Source organism: Mangifera indica, chromosome 8, assembly GCF_011075055.1.
Source record: "Mangifera indica cultivar Alphonso chromosome 8, CATAS_Mindica_2.1, whole genome shotgun sequence".
NCBI classification, from domain to species: Eukaryota; Viridiplantae; Streptophyta; class Magnoliopsida; order Sapindales; family Anacardiaceae; genus Mangifera; species Mangifera indica.
The window spans coordinates 1,364,583-1,387,601 of NC_058144.1; the positions used below are offsets into that span (position 1 = coordinate 1,364,583).

A 23,019-nucleotide genomic window follows, 5' to 3' on the forward strand; every position below is an offset into this window, starting at 1 on the left:
TATTTAAAAAAATAATAATGTATATATATATATATATATATATGTGTGTGTGTGTGTGTGTTTTATATATAATATAAATATATAGATGATATATTATCATATGATTAAAGTTTCTGTTTAAAAAATTAAACCTTAACACATATAAATTAAATTGTAGGTTTTCAAACTTGTAAAAATGGTTAAACGATTAAATTAAAAACTATGAAAAATTGAAATTATTTTTATACTTCTGTATTGTTAGTTTTTTTTTTTGTCTCCGAAGAAATAATTTAAGAATTTAGTAGGTGACAACTAGTTTTTCCAAACCGTGGGTGGGAAATTTTGTTCTCTTAAAACATTTTAACATTCAATGGGCGGTTGTGGTTTTGGGGGCTTTAGAAAGACGTGTGGGACTCAACTAAAACTTTGTTTTTAATAAGGCCAAATGACTATTTCCCACCCAAGGTATGTTGCAATCTCAAGTTTCCACTCTTTAACTATGAAAATACCAAACATCCACCCATGACCGGTTAAATTTAATAGAACCCTAACACCTACAAATTTTATCTCTTTTTGCCCCTCTAAACTTTAAAAATTAAAATTTTCCCCCAGCCTAAGTTTTAAAAAATAGCAGTTTCACCATAGGGTTTTGTTTTGAAATCTTCGACGACATCTCCGGCTCCATTGCTGATGACCTCTCCCTCCCGAAGTATCCTCTCCTTCCGGTGATCTCTTTCCTCCTATTTGGACGTCCAATTGACGTCGGAGAAACCTTGGGAGACGAAGTTCTTCGTCTTCCCAGAGGAAGAAGACCTCTGGGAAGACGATAGCTTCATCTTCGTCTTTCCCGATGAAGTTCTTCGTCTCTCAAGGCTTCTCCGACGTCGATCGGATGTCCAAATGGAAGGAAATAGATCACCGAAAAGAGAGGATGTTTCGGGAGGGAGAGGTTGTCGGAGATTTTAAAACGAAATATCAGGGTAAAACTGTCATTTTTTAAAACTTAGGTTGAAGAAAAATTTTAGTTTTCAAAGTTTAAAAGGATAAAAATAGATTATATTTTAGTTTATTTTTTAATATTATAAAAAAAATGACGATTTTACCTTTATCACCATTAATTTTAACTATTCATGATAGGTATTTAATATTTTTATAATTAAATGATAAAAACTTGATATTACAGTATGCCTTAGATGAGAAATAGTCGTTTGGCCTTTTAATAATTTGAATACCCCAAAGGATATGATGGAGCAACAAATAATATAAAAAGATTTGTTGAAGCAAGCAAAGAGTCCACTGAAATTATCTTTCCCTTGGGATTCCTCCAGTCCAGTTGTGCATAGCGAAATCACGAACTCCCTGGCGTAAGGCTGCTTGGAAATTGGTCGACTCACGAGTCACAACCGATTCGTTTAGTCTTATCGTTAATGCGATTACACTTCAAATTACTTGTCTTTTTTGGGAGTGACGACAAGGCTACAATGTTTGGATCGTTAACAGAGAAGAGAAAAAGGGGTCTCTTCCCGTTTTCGCCAACTTTGTTTGCACTGATCATTTTTGTCGTTTGCAGATCTGTAATATATTTATAACATTTTTCATTTTAAGAACAGGGATAAGCGTATCCCCCTTTTTTTTTAAGGGATTAAAATCTCATAAAAAAAAAAACCTTTTAAATTTTTACATAAAAGAAGCCAAACTTTTAGTATTTTTCCCATTCGTATTAAAGATTCTGGATAAATACATTCTTTGTTTTGTAAATTAAGATGATTAGTTGAATTTCAATTAAAACAATTTATTATTTTAATAAAAAAATTAAAATTTTAATCATCTTAATTAAAAAAATCAGTCGTAAAAAATTTAAAATTTTAATCATTTTAATGAAAAAAAATTGGTCCCTCTAATAGGTGTTATCCCTTTCAAGAATTACAATGAAACCCATATGATTTTTGAAATGACAAAAAAGTACCCTAAAGAACCAAGGGCGACTATAGTAATCTTTTCTTCCCCGTTCAAAAGACTCGGGGCTGTCCAATGATACATGGTGACAGTAGAATGAAGGCAAACAGAGAGGTGTTTCTAATCATCACCCCTCAAGCCTATTGGCTCCTCTCCTCACTACAAAAATATTCTCAAGGCTTCCATTTACTGAAGGATCAGACCCTCTAGAATATTAATGAAGGATAAGAAAGAATACAAAGTATTTTGAGGTTGGCAAATTATAGTGAATGTGTATCTCAAAACTGAGCCTACCAACTAAAAGCCACTTCAACACCCATGAAGTTGCTTGAGCTTTACAGTTGACTGCTCCCACCACCACCAAAACAACTATGCAAAATGATCACCAAACAAAACATACAAATGGAAAGACTTTACATGTCTCAATAAAGCGCTTCATTTACTCCATCTTTACTAGTACTACCTAGATCTTTTATGCTTCTTGTTAGGGGAATGAAAGATGGAGCTCGGCGACTTCATTGTTTCATGTACAGAAGTTTTAGTTACTAATCCAGATTCTGATTCATAATCATCATCACTGTCGACTTCATCTGAGTTGGACCTGTTTTGGACTGCTCTGCGCTGCAGAAGGAAGACATTAAAGTAGTAGCTCACAAGTTCTTCCCTGCTTTTGGCTGGAAAAAACTTGAATATCTGATCCCAGAAGGACTTTTCAAGAGATGGAGGATTTGATCTCACTATATTCTTAAATCTCTTCTGTTCTTCCTTGGTCCAAGAGAGCATAACTTCTTCACCCATCTTATCAATTTTCCATTTGTGAAAAGCTGAAGACAATTCAAGTTTAAGTTTGGACCTTTTCTCAGCAATATGAAATCTAACACATTCAATAGAATGTGGGAACTGGCAGCCACAGGAATCTTGTCTTCCCTTTCCGATACGATCCCTTTCAATTAAAAATCTATGTTCTACCTTTTCCACTGGCCAAATCTGGGTCCCCAACCACTTATCGTCACTTTCAGAAGGCACACCAGTCCATTCTGGAACTTCAGCTTGAAAACCTGGCCCTATAGGAATTGGTTTCTCAACGTCATAGTCAAACACTGAAAGTGTAGTTGAGTAATCAATGCATTGAAGCAATTCTTTGCCAGCATCATTTTCTATCCCCCCTTTACTTGAGCCATTTTGGCCACCAGTGGAGAGTGACTGTGAACAAGTCTCCAAAAGATGCTTCTTGCTGCAGCTTAACCTCTCTCTGAGATTGTAACTGCTCCCAACATTATCATCATACAAGCAAGGGTGCATCTTCTGATTTTTCTAAAAAATGAAAAACTTATTCAACTCTTGACTGTAAATAAATGGAGGTAAGGTTCTATAACACGTTAGTTAAATGTAAAAACATGCAGTCAGGATATACAAAGTGGAGAAACTCAAATTCACAACAATTCGGTTGCCAGCTGCAAGCAATTCCAAAATAAAATTCACTACCAACTACACCAAGCTCAGCTGCTCTATCCTACTGCTCCCAACGACAAAAGAATGGAAAGAACAATGAAAGGAGAGGGCATAGCATTACAGGAACAGCTGTTAATGTGATTTCTAGTGAAAAAGTTCTTAATTGATATTATCAGTGAAAGTGCAAGTTATCATGAAGCTCCCAGTGGAAGATGGAAGGTAACCATGATAACCTTTCTATCAATTGAATCTGTTAGGATGTGTTCTTTTATAAATTCAATTTGTGTTTTTTGAAATATTAAAAAGGAATGATTTACCAAAAAGGAAAACATGTTTAGCATGTTTGTTGGAAAACTATTTTGGAATGTGAAAATGAAAATGCACTCGCAATTGTATCTAAACATTATATTATTAAAATTACAAGAATATGATATGAAATCATGATTGGCAACAAAACATGGTCAAAATGGAAAATAATATGGTGTAAATCTAGTGAAAACAATCATGTGTGAAAGAGCAATCAAGGTTTAAGTTTCATGTAAATTTTGTTTAGAAGAGAGAAAAAAGGACTTTTTATTTTATTTTATTTTTGAATGATGACCTTTTAATGTTTTCTTTGTTTCATGAAAATAAAAAGGTAAAACATAAACAAAAAGGGTTTGCATTTTTTTAGGACCAAAAAAGGAAAATAATGAATTCATTGCACATACAAGCATACCCTTAATTGTACCAAACAGGGAAAAAACTATAGAGTATGAAGCAAAAAAGAAAGAACTCAAAACAGCCACAATCAAATCAGGTTATGACAGTATAATATTAAACATAAGGTATATACCAATAAGTTTGGTATTCCCAAACGGCATAACAATCCTCAAGTTAACCATATGGTCCATATGCAAAACTGTTGTCACAAAGTAGCACATCAGTGATTGAAACACCAAGCAAAGAATATGTAAAAGGGGGTGTTAGGAGAAACTTAAACCTCATGCCAAAAAAATATAACTATGAAAGCCCTAAACATGAAAAAGATGAAGCACTCTTTACCAACCATTAAAAAAAATACCCACAAAGCCAAACAAAGAAATGACACATGTGAGAATAAACCAATATATTAACAGGAAACTTGAAAGGCACAGCCTGTAGCCAATGTAAGAGGATAAGAATAGTTTTCAACTGACTTTACTGATAACACAAGGCACAAATTTGTAGAAGACAAATACCTGACCAGTAGATTGTTCAGCACTTGAATCAACATGTCTTTTAAAGAAAGCTGCCTCTCTATAAGATAAAACTTGCTTCCATAACTCCACGTTTGTATAAGACTTCCATTTCGATCTTTCAGGTAATGAACCAACCATAGATTCACATGGGTTCTTCGCAATCCCAGCAATCCAACTCAGCATTTTCCACATAGACTCATTTTTCCTCTTACAACAAGAACTATCTTCTGTTTTCTCATGACGGCTAGAACTCCCTTCCTTTTCTTTGACAAATTCCAAATCCAGTATCACAATACCATCTTTATCACTATCAGCAGAGTTATTGCCTCCATCCGATTTTCCCACCAATACACTCTTCATATCCTCATTGTTACACTGTTCTCCTGAATCCGATAAATTCAGTACACAATTCATTACATCAGTATCATCCAGACTTGAATCATCACTAATATTCACAACTTCTACAGCATCCACATATCTCTTTTCTGGACCAATGTGTATAGTCTCCTCATCATTAACACATTTTTCAAGTTCCTTGCACTCAGCCACCATACTAACATCTTTTCTACATACATTCACATCATCTTCGTAATCCAGTTCTTCCAAATGTGGATACACCTCATCCATTTTATTTGAATACGATAAAAAACTTTTAAAATCTTCTCCTAACTTCATCAAATACTCACTCAAACTTGAGCCAGTATCAATTGAATTACTTTTCAAGTTTTTTTTATAATCAGCAACTCTATCTAACCATCTCTCTAATGCATCCAAATACGTAGCATAAACTAATTTAACAGACACGGAAGAACTCAAACCCAAACCGGACTCTTTAGCTACTAAATCCCACAATCCATTCTTTGAAACTTTATCATATCCACCTTTCTCCCTCACGACCAGAAAGAGTTTAAAGAAATCAATAGGTTGTTCATCTTTAAGCATTGGAGGAAGAGGTCGAAAGTTATCTTGGGCACAGATCTCCTTAAGAAAAATGTGAAGAAATTGGTCGAATCATAATCGAAGCTTTTTGCATATTAGTTTAGATTCTTCCGAAGACGGTTCAATCTCGACCCTGAATCCTTTACCCTTGAGATTATTTTGTTTTGACGTTCTTTGGCCGCAATCTACATCAGGCCCATCAGCTACAATCGACCACCCTGCCATGGATTTTCGATTTCGAATTCAAAACCCTAAAACAAATTATGTTTGTTTGTAATCTTCTAATCATATTGCCAAAACATAAAAAATTAAAACGAAAAATCTTAAAATTAAAGTCAATTTCATTAGCAAAATATTAACAAACTCGTGATTAAGATGGTTCATTCTACAAAGAAGTGACGATTAATCATCTGGGTCATGCTTCTCTTGGGGGGAAAAAGATAATCTAGGGTTTGGAAGAAACCCAGTACACTTTTTGGAGCTCCCGCGCACCGTCGTGATTACAGACACAACATAACGTTTGAAAGGGAAAGAGGGAGTCATATTTCAGGTTTTGAACAGCTACGGAGTTCATAGAGTCGTATTATTGCCTTATTGAATTTGAGTTTCTCGTTTTTGTCATTGTTGAAGTAAAAGATAAAAAAAACGTACCAGACGGGACGAAAATTAGGCGGTGTTAGAGTGGGGTTTGGAGTTGAATGAGACCTTCTCTGAAGACCTCCTTAGACTTTGGCCTTTTCTCTTTCTTTGCCCTATAAACTCCTCCACTTGATTTTTTAAGCCCCTTTTCCTTTTGGGTCTTGTCTTTCATTTACAAAATGAAAGTATACTAGGGTTTGAGGATGGATACATTCTCTTTGATTTATAGTTGTCATGACATGATTGGCTAACTTTGGTTAATTATTGACTATGGGTAGAGTTTAAGTTGGGTTGGGTTGAGTTTTGGGTTGTGGCTTTTGATTGTGATTGTGAAAGGGATATTTTTGAAAATTAAAAAAATATTTATTATGTGTAGTTGTCTTTTTTTAAATCTACAAGCCTATCAATGTTTCTTAGTCTTTTATTCAAAATAACTCAATCATTTGATAATATATCAGTGTTTATATCAATTTACAACGAATGAAGTTTTATTATTTTCATTTGATGAAAAAAAAACTATTTTCCCCTTGAGTTATGTTCAAATGATTATTATTATTATTATTTTTTTAAAGTAAGTGTCTATACTTTTGTATAGTTTTTTGTTATCTTATCTTCTATCTTGCTATCGAAAATATATTATGTATATAAGTATGAAGATTGAAACTTATATTATATAAAACTAATTAGTTTGTGTTAAGATTCAATCTCTCTTATACATATATCCTATTCACTTATATTGTATATATTCGATGTAAGACTTTTAGTCTTTAATGTCCTCTCTCAAGTGCAACCATCATAGATTGTCAAGTTTGTTGTTTGACTAAATTCATTTTTAGAGAAGTGCGTTGTCAGTTGTATCTAGGAATATGTTATGATGTTAGACCTATTATTTAACTTGTGCTTTGATACTATATCAAAGATATATTGGGCCTCAAGAAGAGTTTATGTTGTATTGTTCTGGCTTTAGTCTCTAAGGTTGTCTTTTTTATTTTCAAATGACAAGTTGTCACCCTTAAAGCTGTAAATTGATATTTCTCCACATTTCGTCAAAAGTTAAATATTAATTTTAAATGTCAAAGGTTGTTTTTGTCAATTTACAAAATATATGAATTTTATAGTATTTAAATCATTCACACCTTTACAACGTAAACAAATTCTTTTTCTTTCATCAATTTAATAATTTATCACTTAGATCTTCTATATTTGATTAAAAATTCAAAATCCTAAGCATAACTCCTATTAATCTCAAACTCGTAATCACATAGATTACAATTGAAATTAGAGTTAGAATTGCACTTCAATGATGCAATTCAATCCAAATTGAATAATTTCAATAATTGCATCATTATGGTGTGATTCTCGCAGGAATTGTGCAATTCTCATGTGATTTCAACCGAAATCACAACGATATGGTGCATCGTACTAGTGTAATTATGACCCTAACGCGATTCTAGTTGGAATCACACTGGTTTGATACGATTAAAGGGTTACCAATGGAGTGAAAATGTGTTTAATGAAGTTTGAGACAAAGTGTTATTTATTATTATTATTATTTTTTTGTAATGAAGAACCCTCTTCAAGTCAGACCTCCCTTTTGGAGTTGTATTAATCATACTGAATAGGTTAAACTTTGGGTCCAGTAACTAACTTCACAATTACCGCATTAAGTAAGTCAATGTTTGATTTTGATATGGGTTTTTTGTTTAATGAAAATTAAAAATAATAAAAGGTAATTTTGTTTTATCATTATATCTATTCTAAAAATTAACAAATTTCAATGTTTTTTTTTTTCTCCACTTCAAAGATGACAATTTATTGTTTTGGTATAGCTCGGGTGGAATATTCGTTCTCCCATTCATTTATCATATTATTCTTTTAGTCTATGATCACATATAGTCAATTAAACTTAAGAACTTTATGTGTTTTGTTATTCTTGTGTATTAATCAAATTCTTATTATTATTATTATTTTCAATAAAAATGTGTTGTGTTTTAACCATATAGGAATGTTATATATATTTAGTTTTAAATATCTAATAAGATATTTAAATAATTTGTTATCATATTATTGATGTATTTATATATTCTAAGTATTCAGTTGAATATTTAAAACTGGATATATATAGTTTTAATGTTAATCATATATAATAAAATTATGTATATATATTTTTAAATATACAATTAAGTATACAGATGATATATTATCATATCACATAATAATATATCATATATATACTAAATTGTATACTGAAAATATACGTACGATTAGCATTATTCAATTGTATGCGTGTTTTGTTTTCATTTATTGTTTATTAATTGGGAGTAGGTTATTTCTTACTCAAAGTACTGTAGATGTCTTGTGATTTCTTAATCTAAGGATTCTTATTGAAAAGTAACACCATCAAAAGCAGAGATGAAAATTCAAGCATTGGTGTTTGGTGTTCCATACCAATCTAGGTGTGATGATGTGTAAGGTCCAAATTGGTGATAGAGACTTGATTAAGACTTAACCCATCATCATCGATCCAAACATAGACAAAAAAATATCATAGAATATGTCAAAAAAATCTTTTTAGAAAATTTTGAAATATTTCTACTTAAATACGAAAGTAGAGTATTCCTATGATTCTTTCAGACAATAAAACTTGCAATTGTTAAATTTTCTTGTTAGTATTGTAAGGCAAAAACGAGGACAAAGATAGAGTTTTTCTGATTATTCATGTAGTGAGGGTGGAAAAGAAAAAGGGAAAGCTTCATCTTATGGGGATAGAGATAGGGATAGGGAATAAAAAATTCGACTCTGATGGCCCCTACCCCTTCTATCTCTAGTAAAATAAATGGGATGAGATATTTTAAATTAAATTGAACAAGAAATTTATGACTATTTAATTGCACCTTCACGTATGTAGGAAGGAAGTTAGAGGTGAACATTTTCATTGCCACCGTTTAAACTCTTAAACCATTGGATTGTATTGGATCAACGTTGAAAAAAATGTGTCAACTATTTAAATCAACAAATTTTAGCTAAGGTTGGCAATAGATTATCAAGTCTAGCACCATATAGTAAGGTTTAACATATTTTAATTCAATAATATTTTATAAACAAATCATTGTGTATTAAATTATACTAAATAAAATCGATATGTTATTATATGATCGAGTAATTTTATATAAAATGTAGGTCAAAAGACTTATTCCCACCTAAAGTTTAACGCATTTTCAAATTGATGCTTATTAACTATTAAAAACCTAAACACGCACTCATAAGGTATTAAAATTAACATAACCAGTTTAACATTATTTATTTCTCTCTAGGTTTAGAAAACAAATAATTTTCTTAGGATTGAACTTTAAAATGTTATATTTTTCTCTAGGGTTTCTTTCTTTTTCTCCCTCTCTTTTTCAGTGTCGTCACCGGTCAACTTCACTCTTTCTCTCTCCTTTTTCGACGCATCTTTGAACAAAGATAAATAGTCTTAGTCTAATTATGGAAACGATGTTCTTTGTTCAGAGACTCACGGAAAAAGGAGGAAGAAAAGAAAGAAACTCTAGGGGAGAAAATGTTACATTTCAAAGTTTAATTCTAAAAGAAAATTGTTAGTTTTTTAAACCCAAATAAGAAATAAATATTTTTTTATTATTTTTCATATATTATTAGTGAAATAATGATTTTACGTTAGAACTTAATTAGTTTTATTAATTTTAACAGTTCACAAAAATATATTTATATTTTTAATAATTAATAGATGTCAATTTGAAAATATAAAAAACTTTGAATGGGAATAAATCTTTAAACTTAAAATATAAGATAAACAATTAATATATCAATCATATGATAATACTTTATTATAATGATATTTTACAATCACAATAATGTCAACATATTATCTCAGTCATCGCCAACCACCATAGGTGGTTGGCTTTTGATCTTGCCAACCAATTTTTGTTTATTTTAATTTTTAAATTTAATATATTTTAGAAATAACACTATATTTATTATTAAAAATTCTATTTAGTCTTCCAAATTAATTATGTTTTATTTTGCAAGAATACAATAAATTTAAAATAAAATAAAATAAAAGAAACCCTTCATGGATAATAAATAATTTGTATACGATTTTAAAGTTAAAATACTAAACCAAAATGAAACAAAAGATGAGATTTAGAATTTTGATGGGCATAGCCACGACTGTGATGACCGATTACAGAACCTAAATCGAAAGGAGGGACCTAAATGTTATGCATATATATCTTTTGGGTTCAATTTGATTTTTTAAAAGAGAGAGGCATTAGAATGCAAATATAAGAACTTCGAGCGCATAACATAAAACAGAAAAGTATGAGGGCTTAGTGCAAGTGAAGAAGTGCCGGAAAGTTTCATAAACGGAAGGTGTTAACACACTTAACGGAAGTCGTTAATTTGTTTTGAAATTTTGATTACCATGGAGGGCTGGATTTAATCAGACACAGTCCAAGCAAAACCAAATTCGAGATCAGCTCAAAATTAATTAGTTAAAGTTCAAATTAACTCTAAAATAATTTAAGTTTTGACTTAATTTAGATTAATTCAAATTCGAATATTTAAATTCACCTATTTATAAAAATAAATTTAATCGTTGACTCAAATTTAGACTTCCTTCATTCTATAATGGAGCAGTTCGAATCAAATCCAATCCTGTTGCCATGTTTTGTAATACTGTATATGTGCCAGCTAAGTTCTGCAATGTCATCTCGTTTGCCCAAGAAGCTTTAGGATTGTTGTTGCCGATATGAAGTCTACTTGCCCCGCTCCAAATGCCTGTCCACATAGTGTAGTGCGCTTGCCGTGCCAAGCTGCATGCTTATGTATATGGCTCGTCATACGGTACCTTAAATTCCATTAATATATCAGAAAAATGAATTGAAAATTGTTATGAACAGGAGCGTAATGAGCCTCAAGGGAAACAAGCAACGTCGTAGAAGCATGGTGGCGATCAGCTCTGTCCAAGATATCAATGCCATCAATGGTGGAGACTTTTGATCACTTTACATGCCTCACCGGTGACGATTCAAGAGAGGAAGATGAAACAACTTTTGTTTTCCTGTGCTGTAAGTGCTTCAGTGTCCTTATGGTTCCCAATTTTTGCAGCTTTTATTGGACCCAAATTCAATAAACGTCTGGATGGAATGAGCACAGAGTTATTTTCTTTCCATTTATTTCTTCTGTAACTTTAGTTATTACCAGTGTTTATTGTACCCATGAATGAGGTTGTCTGTCGAATGATAAGAGTCTTAATTAAAAAAAAAAAAAGACAAGAAAAACATAGATAAGGAAGGTTTGTATTTGTGGGCTGCATATAGAATGGATTGTAGGCAGACACTTTTAACTATTTTCAAATACTGGGTTTTACATGCTTCTGAGCCAGTGACAATATATCAGGTAAACAAGTTTTGTGGGATGGGAGTAAGACTATATGTACTAAAAATAACACGTTACTATGTGATTACGTGATTTTGGATTAGTAATAAAATAACACTAATCACATAATAACATATGATTGTTAATACAAAAATTATTATTCTTTATAAGTGTACATATTTTTACTCACTGAAATATTGCCAAAATTTCGGTAGAACCATCCTTGGAACTTGTTCAAGAAAGTAAATGATAACAGGTAGCAACTACCTGGTAGGTATGTTGGTATTAGCTTTTGAAACTATTTGGGCCTTAAGCCACAGGTTCTGCAAAACCAGATTTCTTTCCTGTAAATGCCTTAAGAGAACTGCAGAAAATGGCTCCAATTGTGGCAATTCTGAAAAGGTTTTTCCTTAAGTTTATAATAAAACACAAGCTTCATCCAACTTCTTGATGTAGCATCAACATCCTCTAGCAAAGTCTACGAAGATAACAAGTCATGGGCTTGTACAGTATGAAGCAGAAAAAAAATGATGCTTTGAGCTTTAATGACAAAAACCAAAACAACTACCGGGGAGGAGAAGCTTAGACCATTCATGCATATGAGAAACCAATGAAAATTTCTTCTTTAAAAGAAAATGGTATTTCCATAAGGTGAAATGAGATGCAGAGTAATATGGCTGCACAACGCAAATATACTTGATATGTCATATGATTAAACATGGGCAGAAGAACTTGTGTTGAAATTCAAACAAATATGATTTACAAAAACAACACATTTACAGAGAACTTATATCAAAACTGACAACACAACATGGAAGGGAACACTGACCATTTCTGTTTTCTGCAAATGAGATATATCAGATTTATCCCCAACAACAGTGCAGCTGGCATCATTCTTCCACCTCAAATCAACCAATGAAATGGGCATAAAGGAGGAAAATCAGCTACCATGCGGAGTTGAAACTTTGTTTCTTTACTTAGGACTAACCCACTAAAAAAGCGACATCTTGAACAGTTCAATCTTCAAGATAAATTACAACCTAAGAGAAAATGGATCCGTCAGCACCATTCCCCAACCAGTCATGAAAAAAAATACAACTGCAGCTATCATTTCAAACAGCAAAGAAACTTCTATATCCAAAGAGAATTGGAGTTACTAATCAAAATGTGATTGAATATAATTTCCTGTGACAATGAGAACACATCTCTCTTTCATGACACATAGGGGCTGCAACATAAAAACCCAGTGATACATTTGATTCCTCTGTTGCAAGATTCAACCAGTCATTAACTTATTATTATACATTTACAAGGAATTGAAAAATTCAATCTAATTATTATACATTCAATTAATTTCAAGAGGCAAACCTGATCACAAATGGGGCAGGAGTCACTTCTTTCATTCCACTCCAAAATGCATGAGAGATGAAAATGATGTTTACATTTAGTGAAAAGTTTTGGATTCTCTTTATCATATTCTACAAGAGGAAGTACCAAGAAAATAAAACGTCAGTTGTGAAATGCTCAAATATTAAAGCAATGCAGTACTGGAATTATTTTACTGCTGATTACCCAGCAAAAATGATATTAATACAGAGGATACCATAATTAGTGCATCAAAATAATACTTTACCTTCAAGACAAATGGGACAGGTGTCCTCTTCCGCCACAATGGATTCATTTAATTTCGCAACTTCTGATTTCCTTGGTGAGATAAGCAAAGAACTAGCTTGAGTTTTGCAGTCTAATTCTTCAAGATCTTCATGTTTGGGTGATGTTTCAAAACTACTGCCACTAATTGTTTCTTCAACAGACTCTGAATCTGTTGATGATAGACATCCGAAAACAACATCATATGGTAAGGGTGCAGGAGGGGGTCGGAAAGTGTCAGGTGTTGATGCTTCCAGATGAAAATCAATCAGGAGTCCTCCTCTAAAGGTAGAGACTATGCCACTGTGAGATGTTAATGCCTCCTTCTCTTCCAAAGCTGCTGGACACTGCATTAAGGAGTTCTATAAGTTCAAGAAGGATGGACTAGTAAAATACCAAGAAGCAAGTTGTTCACAATAGTAAGTCAGTAGAGATTTCCACCTGAAAGCAACATTCTTGATAGAAACATCTAAACATAACATTATTCGCCATCAACTATTGCTATCTAGTTGGGCAGCCTAAGGGGAAATTTTTTAATAGCATGTGCCTTTTCCTGTCTGCCATCTTCCCCGCAGCCAAAAGGGCACATCCTAAATCCCTTCTCAGAAAAAACATTTGAGATTAACTCAACAGCCCCCAAGATCTTCAACTCAACTCCTCATAAAATCTGTTAACGTGGCGCCATACCATTCCACTAGCTCAGACTTTGGATAGTCCAATCAAAACAAAATCCTAATATTAATTGTAACACTTAATCTGTAAAATAAACACATCCATATTTAATTAAAAAAGAAAAGGTCCATAGACCAGAAGAGCAATCTTGTTGGAGATGTATCTTGACAATTCTCCAATATCTATTCCAAATGCAAACTGAACAGCAGAAGACCACTACTCAATATAGACATCAGCAGTTAAAGAGGGCCAGCAAAACAAAAAAGATCAAATAAAAATAAAAATAAAGCATTGATAAAAGAAAAATGAGTGATTCAAAAACCAAAGACATGTAATTTGAGAGAAACCATTACTAACATGGTTGTATACAGGTCTTCCGGGTAGATGGGGTTTCCTGGAAGAACAGCAACAACCTCCCATCCCTGCAATTATTCTGTTATCCACACAATACAAGCAGTGGTTGGTGCATTATTTCCTGTCATTCAGCATCTGGACAAAGTCAAATACTACACAGATTACAAATGAATAGATAGCAATATAATAATAATACTTATGAACAAACTCGTAACTCAAACAGCCGTTTTTTATAGATGATTCTAACACTTAGAATTAATATAATATAGCTTAAGTAAATGCTCAAGACAAGAATATGAATACAAAAAATGATATAATGAAGGCAACCAAAAAGGGGAAAAACTTAAAGTCACATAAGAATCCAAAACTAAAAATCACAAGATGGTTAAACCCTATTAAAGAACCAAATTCAATAATTAAAATTGAACAAAAAATAATAGAAGTAAAAGAAGAACGAAAACCCTAATCAGAAGGGTGAGTGAGATGCAAACGATAACCGATTCAATCAACCCTTATCTTGAATGTTTAAATAGAACATATGGAAGCTCACCTCCTACTGGGGCACACGTATAGAGGCAGAGCGAGAGACAGAGACAGAATTCGGGTCGGTGGAAAGAAGGAATTTTTTTTGGCGTTTTATATATCCATTCTTTTGCGCTGTTGTCGTTTTGTACTTTCTTCCACAATTTGCGCTCCTCTCATAACGCATCCATTTGCATCATTCTTAATAATGACCAAAGAGAAAAATACTCCTCTGCAAGTGACCTTATTAACGCTTATGCAATTGAACATTCAATACAAATATCTATATCCACTATAATGTTTCATTTGACATTGCAATACATTAAGTTCTGTCCATTGCAATCGACAGTTACCATGCTTTCCACATCTCTTCAAGTTCCACAAAACACGACCCACCTGTCCTTGCGAGTCGACCCACAACCTCAGTGCCGATTCTTGGGTCAACCCACTTACACGATTTTTCACTCAGGCCACTCTTTTTTGTTCTTAGGCCCTCAAGATCTTTGCCAAATGGCCCAAATTTGGTTTTCACCAGACAGGAAAACAGAAACATGCACACATCATAAAGTTAGGCTAAACAATAAATTATCCTTGCAAAATCAAATATTACATGTTAATGTTTAATGCAAGAACTTTGTTGATACTGAGTATGTGAAGAATATTGTGACATGGAATACACTAATCTGCAGGGTTCTTGGTTTTGGTTTTTACTTAAAGTCAAGTCCGTATCTGGCTTTTCTTTAAGGGAATGTTGTCAGACAATGTGGGTTTATGCTAGATCAGACAACGTTTCATGGTTTGTTTCGTGCGTATGTAGAAATAGAGGGGATCGAGATGGGTTCGCAACTGCATTGCTTAATTCTGAAACTGGGTTTTGATTTGAATCGCTTTGTTAGAATTGCTCTTTTTGATTTTTATGGGAAATGTGGTTCAGTTTAAGATGCAAGGCTGGTTTTTAATAAAGTTGTCTATAGAGACTTGTGTTGTGGAATGTGATGGTGTCTTGCTATGCCTTGAATTCTTTGGTAGCTGAGGCTTTTCGGGTATATGATTTGAAGCTGTTGGAAGGTGACAAGGAGGATGAATTTACATTTTCTAGTTTGCTCAATGCATGTGGGACGCTGGATCTTCTGAATTGGGGAGGCAGATTCATGACCTAATAATTAAGCATTTTCTGTATTTAGATGTTTCAGTGGCTAGTGCCCTCGTTGATTTGTAGGCCAAGAATGGAAATATAGATGATGCTCGCAGGGTAATTGATGCGACGGCTGCAAAAAATCTTGTTTCATAGAACACTATGGTTGTAGGTTATGGTCAATATGGAGATGGAAAGGTGGCTATGAGACCTCTCAAATATATGTTTCAAAGAAAATTTACCCAGATGAATTTACCCTGGCTAGTATTCTTAGCTCAAGTGGCAATTTATCCATATGCGAAATCATGCAAGTTCACGCTTATGTGATTAAATATGGATTTCAAGCTTTCCTATCTGTTGGAAATGCTTTGATAAATGCATACTCCAAATGTGATAGCATCTAAATGTTTTAGTTCAGTTACAGACCCTGAGCTTGTTAAGTGGATTTCAATTGTTGGTGCAGATGCATTCCATGGCCTTTCTGGAGAAACTATGGATATTTTTCAGAAGATGTTATCTAGTGTTATAAGCCCGGACCAAATTGCATTTTTAGGAGTTCCTTCTGCCTGTAGCCATGGTGGAGTTCTACATGAGGGGCTGCATTACTTTACGTCGATGATCAATGACTATCAAATTATGCCAGATTCATATCATTACACTTTTTCTCATTGACCTTCTTGCGCGAGCTGGTCTGCTGCATGAAGCTTATCATATATTGGCATGAATGCTTACTGAACCTACATTTGACAGTTTTGGAGCATTCATCGGGGCATGTGAAGTTAATGGAGAAGCAGGAGTAGCAAAATGGGCTGCAGAGAAGCTGTTTCACGTGGAACCTGACAAGCCTGTGAATTACATTCTTGTATCTGAATGAGGGACAAGTATAATTATAGAGTTCCAGGTTGTAGCTGGATAGAGATTGCTGGTGAAAATCACACCTTTATAACTGTAAATATTTATGGTATAATGGGGATAATGTTTGGCCTTCAAGAGGATAAAAGCTTTTCCAGGGTCTCTATATTTGATTGTGACCTGGATGCTGGATGTATCTGGGTTTAAAATTCCTGGCTGACCTATTAATGCTTTCATTTTGTAGAATGAGAAGTTCAAGCAGTGATGTTTTCTGTAGGGCTGAACTGGAACAGAGCAAATTTGAGTTTGAATTGACGTTCGGTTTAATTCAAATTTAATTTGAGCTGAAGTTTAAGTTCGATAGTTTGGTTCAAAATTTTTTTAGTGATATTGTTCATCTTATACATTATTTATTTTGTTGATTACATTATTTATTTCACTGATAATATTATTCATCCCACCGGTAATCTTCTGATGATATCTTTGAGCAGGCTGAATTCAATTTGAACTGCCATAATAGATTTGAGATGAGCTCAAACCACCCATGTATAGACTCAGGTCTTGGGCTCAAATCCAACCGTAGTTTTCTGTCCTGATTTCCAGTTTTCTTCTCTTCTTGAGGTAAAGATATGCATATTTTCCTCGTCTTTCATAGAATCTGCTCATCCAATTAAAATGTATATTGCTCTACGGGAATGGACAAAATGAGTTGGGATTAATTCTACGAATCCTATCATGAACCCCAATTGCACAAATCTTCAATAATCATTTATAATTGTGAGAGGTTGATTCAATTTGAGATTCATTCAAATTCAAAAGATTTAAATCAAGATTGATGAGTTAAGATTTAAATTCAGTTTAAGAAGTTAGAAACAATTTTATTGTGGAATTGAACCTGAACTAACTCAAACTCAAATATTCATATTAATTATTTTAGCTCGAGTAGGGTGGATCAAATCCAACCCAGAGAGTTGATTCTAGTCACTGTTTAAAAACTAATCACACAAGCCAAATTTCCACGTTGTTTGATGGAGGATTTAAGCATTATTCTGCTATCTTGGTGGAAATCATTGAGGTCTGATGTCGGCTCTGCTTGTATCAACTGAAATATGCCAGACAGTAAAACTGAATTTTGTCCACTCAGCGAATATATTTCATGTCTTTTCCGTACTTTGTTGGTTCTCTGTCACAGTGAAAACTTAGCAACAAATCTTTAATTATCATGAAACTTGATCACCTGTCACCTCTCTTCTGGAACAGGCCTTTGATTGGTAGATTTCCCTTCAAATTCTGGCAATCTTCAACTAACCAAGGAAACTTGTCAGTTTGCAGTATGGTTGATTGATTTTAAACTGTGAAAATCTTTACTTTAACTACAGAACTTAAATGGATTAACTTCTAATCAAAGAGACTTCCTTTCTCCTCCATCACAGGCACGCTTGGATTTCAACTAAACTGAGTCTGAAGAAGGTCTAATACAAAAGCCGTGTGAATTCAACTCAATTCTATGAAAACAAATGCCATACTTAACTTCAATTCGATTTGTTTGATTCGAACTTGATCAGCTCACATAAAATCCAACCTAAAAACCTAATTGTTGGTAAGATGAGAAGAGGAATTCACGGTGACATATCGCAGACGAGGAAGGAACCGTGATATTGCTCTCCACCAACCATCGTTTCTGGTCTGATGTTGCTGTTTTCAAGTCCACCTGATTTTTACGAAGATCAGATTTATCACAATACTTTTACATGCCTTTGACATCACGCAACGAGGAACGTGTCATTAGATTGCAACAATCGGGCCAAATTGAGTTGAATCGATTATAATTGGTTTGAACTTGGATGATATATATTTATGTTACATATTTATGTTCAAGCTTGATATATAAATTGCTGACTTTGGCCCTTTGGAAAGAATTATATTAAAACTCTATAACTTATATATTTTTGTATATGTAAATTTTAAAAATTAAGGGTTCAAAAAAATTTATCATAAATGTAATAAAACGAAAACATTAGTGAAACTTTAGGGGGATATATAAAGTTTTCTAGTGGTGTAAATAAAATATTAAAAAATTTTAAAAATTATAATCTTAGACAATTTAACTAAGCGCATGAATACACTAAATCAAAAAGAATAATATTATATATAAAATTTTTGTATAAAATTTTATATATAAATAATAATATATTATTATATAATTAAATAATAAAAAATTAAATATAAAATAATATTTAATTATATAATAATATATCATTATTTATAAGTATAATATTATTAATATAAAAACAGTTTTCTCAAAATAAATTTGAACAAATATTAGAATCATTTGTTTGATTAAGTCCTCTAATGAGTGAAATCCTCGTTTTTTGTTGTTGAGACATGTGCCAAAAGAGACAGTCTTTGCAACCAAAGTGAACCGAGGAGCCGAGTGACGTGCCAGCGCTTCGAATTGAGTGCCGGCACACAGCTGTGTGCTGTCAGTAAGAAGGGAGCCGGCGCCTTTCGAAGCACTTTCTAGTGTGAGTTTGATTTTGACAATAGCTAAAGCAAGTCAAGTCCAACTTAATATGATCAAAGTCTCGCAAGGCATTAGACGACCTGATTGGAGCCCTACATGTCAATTTCGCTCAAGTCAATGAAAAAACCTTTTCTCCGTCTCCGAAGACAGCCATTCTTTTTTCTTCTTTTAGCCCGGGAGGACCACGCCGCTAGGCGCAACTTGTGGCCTTTGCCAACTCTAATCTGGCTGTGGTACAAATTGACTGAAATGCCCAAACAAACGGGTTTGAAATTGAACCAATCCATAATCATCGCTTTCAAATAATGGACCCACATTGGCCCAAAAGAAGGTACCGTATTTATTGGTTTACAGCTTCAATCAGCGAAAACGACGACGTAGGCTCTCCATCATCACCCACCCATCGAAATTTCAAAGTCTTCTATACTTGATGTTTTAACACACTCTTTTCTTCTACAACTACCCGCCATTTCTACGTCGCTTCTTCTTCAGCCACTGCCTTCTCTTTCTTATTAATAGTAATGAAAAGTCCTCAACCACTTTACGGCCGACGGAACCCCAGAACCGGCGTAGAGTCAACGCCAGACCGCTTCTCTTTTTCGCCCAGTTCATCCTACTCTGTGGCATCAACTGTCCGCCGGACTTCCAAGAACCCCGTCATCGCCGTCGCCAGATCGGTGGCGGAAGTCTTTGTTGGTTGCTTCACCCCTCCTGAAACCACTAGCTCCAAGAGTTTTGTTGACTCACGCGAATTTAAAACTACTTCTACGGGTAATTCTTTTATTGTGAAAACTTAGATGGTTTGGCTGGAGAGGATCAAGATCCGGTTCTAGAAGATTGTTTTTAAAAAAAAAAAAAAGCTAAATTATGATTTGTTGTAACATGGTTCAAATTTTCAGGGTTTTCGGATTCTTCAAGAACTGGTAGTTCAAGGAGCCGAGGTTCAAGTCGGGGTGTTTATTCGAATCCATACAATTCAACTCAAAACAGAGAGCCTGGAAATGTAAAGTTTACCATGGAGGAAATCTACAAGGCTACTAGAAACTTCTCCCCTTCGTTCAAAATTGGACAAGGTGGATTTGGAACTGTTTATAAGGGCAGATTGGATGATGGAAATGTTGTTGCAATTAAGCGAGCTAAGAAGGTTCAGAATTAAATTTATTTTATATCTTTTTTAGGAATTGACTTGTTGAGAAAACAAACTGTAGAATTTATGATCTGGGTGCATTGATTTCACTCCTTTTGTGGTTAATGTTTGTCTACAGAGTCTGTATGATAAGCATTTGGGTGTGGAATTTCAAAGTGAGATTCGAACACTAGCACAGGTGGAGCATTTAAATTTAGTCAGGTTTTATGGATACTTAGAGTACCAAGATGAAAGAATTGTTGTTGTGGAGTATGTTCCAAATGGAACTCTCAGGGAACACTTGGATTGTGAGTTCTTTCCATTTGGCCTTTTTTTTTTTCTGTGTTTGATATTGAATACTTTTAATGGGGAAATTTTTTTACTGAAATTTGTGAAGCTTAAATGCAGGCGTTCATGGCAACATTCTTGACCTTGCTGCAAGATTAGATATTGCAATTGATGTAGCACATGCTATTACCTATCTTCATATGTATACAGGTAAAGATTATTTTAATCCTGTGAATTTGGGATTGTGTAAAGAAATCTAACCGGGTGGTGCTTTGGCTTTTCATGTAGATCACCCAATCATTCATAGAGACATAAAGTCTTCCAACATTTTGTTAACTGAAAACTTTCGAGCCAAGGTAACAGACTTTGGTTTTGCTAGATTGGCAGCTGACACTGAATCAGGCGCCACCCATGTGTCAACCCAAGTTAAAGGAACCGCCGGTTACTTGGACCCAGAATACCTCAGAACCTATCAACTCACAGAGAAGAGTGATGTTTATTCATTTGGTGTGTTACTGGTTGAATTAGTCACAGGCAGGCGCCCAATTGAACCTAAACGCGAACTCAAGGAGAGGATTACTGCAAAATGGGCAAGTTTCTTTCTTCTTTTACTTCTTGCTCTATGTAAAAATAATGCATCATCACACCATCAGTCTAGTTGGATTGGCAAGTTATTCTTTTTGTAAATGCAGGCGATGAAGAAGTTCGCTGATGGAGATGCCATTTCAACCATGGACCCAAAGCTAGAACAAACTGATGCAAACAACTTTGCCCTTGAAAAAGTTCTTGAACTAGCATTGCAATGCCTGGCTCCACGCAAACAGAATAGGCCAAGCATGAGAAGGTGTGCAGAGATCCTATGGAGCATACGTAAGGATTACAGAGAGCTGTCAGCTTCAGACATCCGTTTACAACCCTCTTATTCCCAGAGGAGCGCTTCAACAAAAGAAAAATAATAGGAAATGACAGACCTCTTATTCTGTTGAAGTACATTCAGGTTGCGTCAAGGCGTGCAAATACTTGAAGATTAAGAAATGCAGGGCTTCATCCAAAACCAAGCAATTGAAAATCATGAAGGAAGCAAATAATAACTTCCTAAAACCAGATGTGAATGTAGTGTTTTGCTTGTTGCAGGCATATGGAGGGTAATATTCTTGAGGTTTGGCATGTGCATAGGAAACTTCTTTGCTTCTTATCTGTGTGTACTTTCGCTTTTTTTCTTCATTATTGATTCATATCGATTTGCTCAGGAAGGTTGTAATAACTTTTGGAGCAGATTTCTATTTTATATAATGCAATTATTGATTGTATATGAACTGACGAAGAATTTTTTCAGTTTTCCTTTTAACATTCTACAATATATCAACATTTACGAAACACAAGCCTTAATGTTTGTCTTTTCATGGAGGTATCTGATCACAGCATCGACCAGAAACCTTGTAGTGTACTATGATTCGGTATAAGACCAAGAAGCTATTTTTAGGAATTGAAGTGAGTTGTTCTTTAAGTTCTTAGGGCAGTTGACGGATAATTTGTCTTCTTTTCACTTGCAACGTCCTTTTCATCTCTAGTAGGTAACCTACACGTTTCTCCGAAGGGTAAAGGATTATTTTCCCATTAAATTTTATTTTAATCTTAAAAATATATCAACAATAGATAAAAAATTCAAACATTTATTTATTTTTAAACTATTGTTTAATTTTTTATTAATATAAAAATAAAACTGTTATTTAATAATATTTTTAAAAAATATATTATTTTATCTTTTTCTTCTTCATATTTTAAAAATTAATATTTACTTTCGTCTTTAAATTTTAAAAATAATTTTTTTCTCCAAATTCTTAATTTTTTTTCATTCTTCCTCTGACTACCAAGACCTATAAGGTGCATTGAAAGACAAGTGTCATCCATTCTTCGTCCTTCATTGGACGACTCTATTTTGTTTCTTCATTATTGATCTATTGTTTATCCAAAAAAAAAATCAAATTTCAAGTTTGATATCCTAAAATAAAAAAACAATTTTTTTAAACATAATCCACATAAAAAATATTAATTTTTTAACCCAAAAAAAATATTATTTTAATATTATTAATAAAATAATAATTTTATCTTTAATCCTAACAATAAATTTATAGATTTATTCAAACAAATTAAAATTTAAACAGATATTGAAATTTTTCATCGCCTATATCTATTATTTCACCAAAACTTAAGTGGTAAATTGTCCTTTTCCCTTCTCCCAATGGCGAAGAAAAACTGTTAAATCTTTCTCTAAGGCTTAAATTAGGACCGGCCTTGACCCGGTCAAGAGCTT

General features: G+C 33.5%; 3 protein-coding genes across 11 annotated transcripts; 1 reads left to right on the top strand and 2 right to left on the bottom strand.

The window, feature by feature from the left end:
* Nucleotides 1–1,922: 1,922 nt before the first annotated feature.
* On the bottom strand, nucleotides 1,923–6,371 carry LOC123224072 (AT-rich interactive domain-containing protein 2-like). Its single transcript, XM_044647589.1, has 3 exons — nucleotides 6,198–6,371; nucleotides 4,608–5,764; nucleotides 1,923–3,249 (listed from the first exon to the last, which is right to left on the bottom strand). Exons 2-3 carry the CDS (start codon nucleotides 5,547–5,549, stop codon nucleotides 2,395–2,397), a joined length of 1,797 nt encoding a protein of 598 aa, XP_044503524.1. The 5' UTR covers nucleotides 5,550–5,764; nucleotides 6,198–6,371; the 3' UTR covers nucleotides 1,923–2,394.
* Nucleotides 6,372–11,530: 5,159 nt separating this feature from the next.
* LOC123222492 (probable E3 ubiquitin-protein ligase RHB1A) lies at nucleotides 11,531–15,066 on the bottom strand. Of its 9 annotated transcripts, XR_006503640.1 has the most exons (7): nucleotides 14,809–15,044; nucleotides 14,262–14,379; nucleotides 13,216–13,579; nucleotides 12,951–13,060; nucleotides 12,412–12,622; nucleotides 12,151–12,259; nucleotides 11,531–12,060 (listed from the first exon to the last, which is right to left on the bottom strand). XR_006503640.1 is itself a non-coding variant. In XM_044645302.1 (5 exons), exons 2-5 carry the CDS (start codon nucleotides 14,322–14,324, stop codon nucleotides 12,599–12,601), a joined length of 561 nt encoding a protein of 186 aa, XP_044501237.1. In that variant the 5' UTR covers nucleotides 14,325–14,379; nucleotides 14,809–15,044; the 3' UTR covers nucleotides 12,185–12,598. The 9 variants fall into 9 exon arrangements, 7 of the variants coding, with proteins under 7 accessions (XP_044501237.1, XP_044501231.1, XP_044501230.1 ...); XR_006503639.1 differs by lacking the exon at nucleotides 12,151–12,259; XM_044645302.1 differs by lacking the exon at nucleotides 11,531–12,060 and having other exon boundaries at nucleotides 12,185–12,622.
* A 4,601-nt stretch (nucleotides 15,067–19,667) lies between these two features.
* Nucleotides 19,668–22,021, top strand: LOC123222582 (calmodulin-binding receptor-like cytoplasmic kinase 2). The gene is made up of 6 exons (XM_044645430.1): nucleotides 19,668–20,062; nucleotides 20,191–20,435; nucleotides 20,557–20,725; nucleotides 20,826–20,915; nucleotides 20,994–21,295; nucleotides 21,398–22,021. The coding sequence occupies exons 1-6, from the start codon at nucleotides 19,813–19,815 to the stop codon at nucleotides 21,659–21,661; spliced, it is 1,320 nt and encodes a 439-aa protein (XP_044501365.1). The 5' UTR covers nucleotides 19,668–19,812; the 3' UTR covers nucleotides 21,662–22,021.
* Nucleotides 22,022–23,019: the final 998 nt, after the last annotated feature.

Excerpts from the sequence above, each read along its gene's own strand:
- LOC123224072 (XM_044647589.1), bottom strand. The coding sequence starts at position 5,549 with ATGCTTAAAGATGAACAACCTATTGATTTCTTTAAACTCTTTCTGGTC. Across the intron at positions 3,250-4,607 it reads CTGAACAATCTACTGGTCAG|AAAAATCAGAAGATGCACCC; the intron begins GTATTTGTCTTC and ends TTCATTTTTTAG.
- LOC123222492 (XM_044645296.1), bottom strand. The coding sequence starts at position 14,324 with ATGGGAGGTTGTTGCTGTTCTTCCAGGAAACCCCATCTACCCGGAAGA. Across the intron at positions 13,061-13,215 it reads CTGTCCCATTTGTCTTGAAG|AATATGATAAAGAGAATCCA; the intron begins GTAAAGTATTAT and ends TTCCTCTTGTAG. Across the intron at positions 12,847-12,950 it reads CCTGCCCCATTTGTGATCAG|AGGAATCAAATGTATCACTG; the intron begins GTTTGCCTCTTG and ends ATCTTGCAACAG.
- LOC123222582 (XM_044645430.1), top strand. The coding sequence starts at position 19,813 with ATGAAAAGTCCTCAACCACTTTACGGCCGACGGAACCCCAGAACCGGC. Across the intron at positions 20,436-20,556 it reads CAATTAAGCGAGCTAAGAAG|AGTCTGTATGATAAGCATTT; the intron begins GTTCAGAATTAA and ends GTTTGTCTACAG. Across the intron at positions 21,296-21,397 it reads AGAGGATTACTGCAAAATGG|GCGATGAAGAAGTTCGCTGA; the intron begins GCAAGTTTCTTT and ends TTGTAAATGCAG.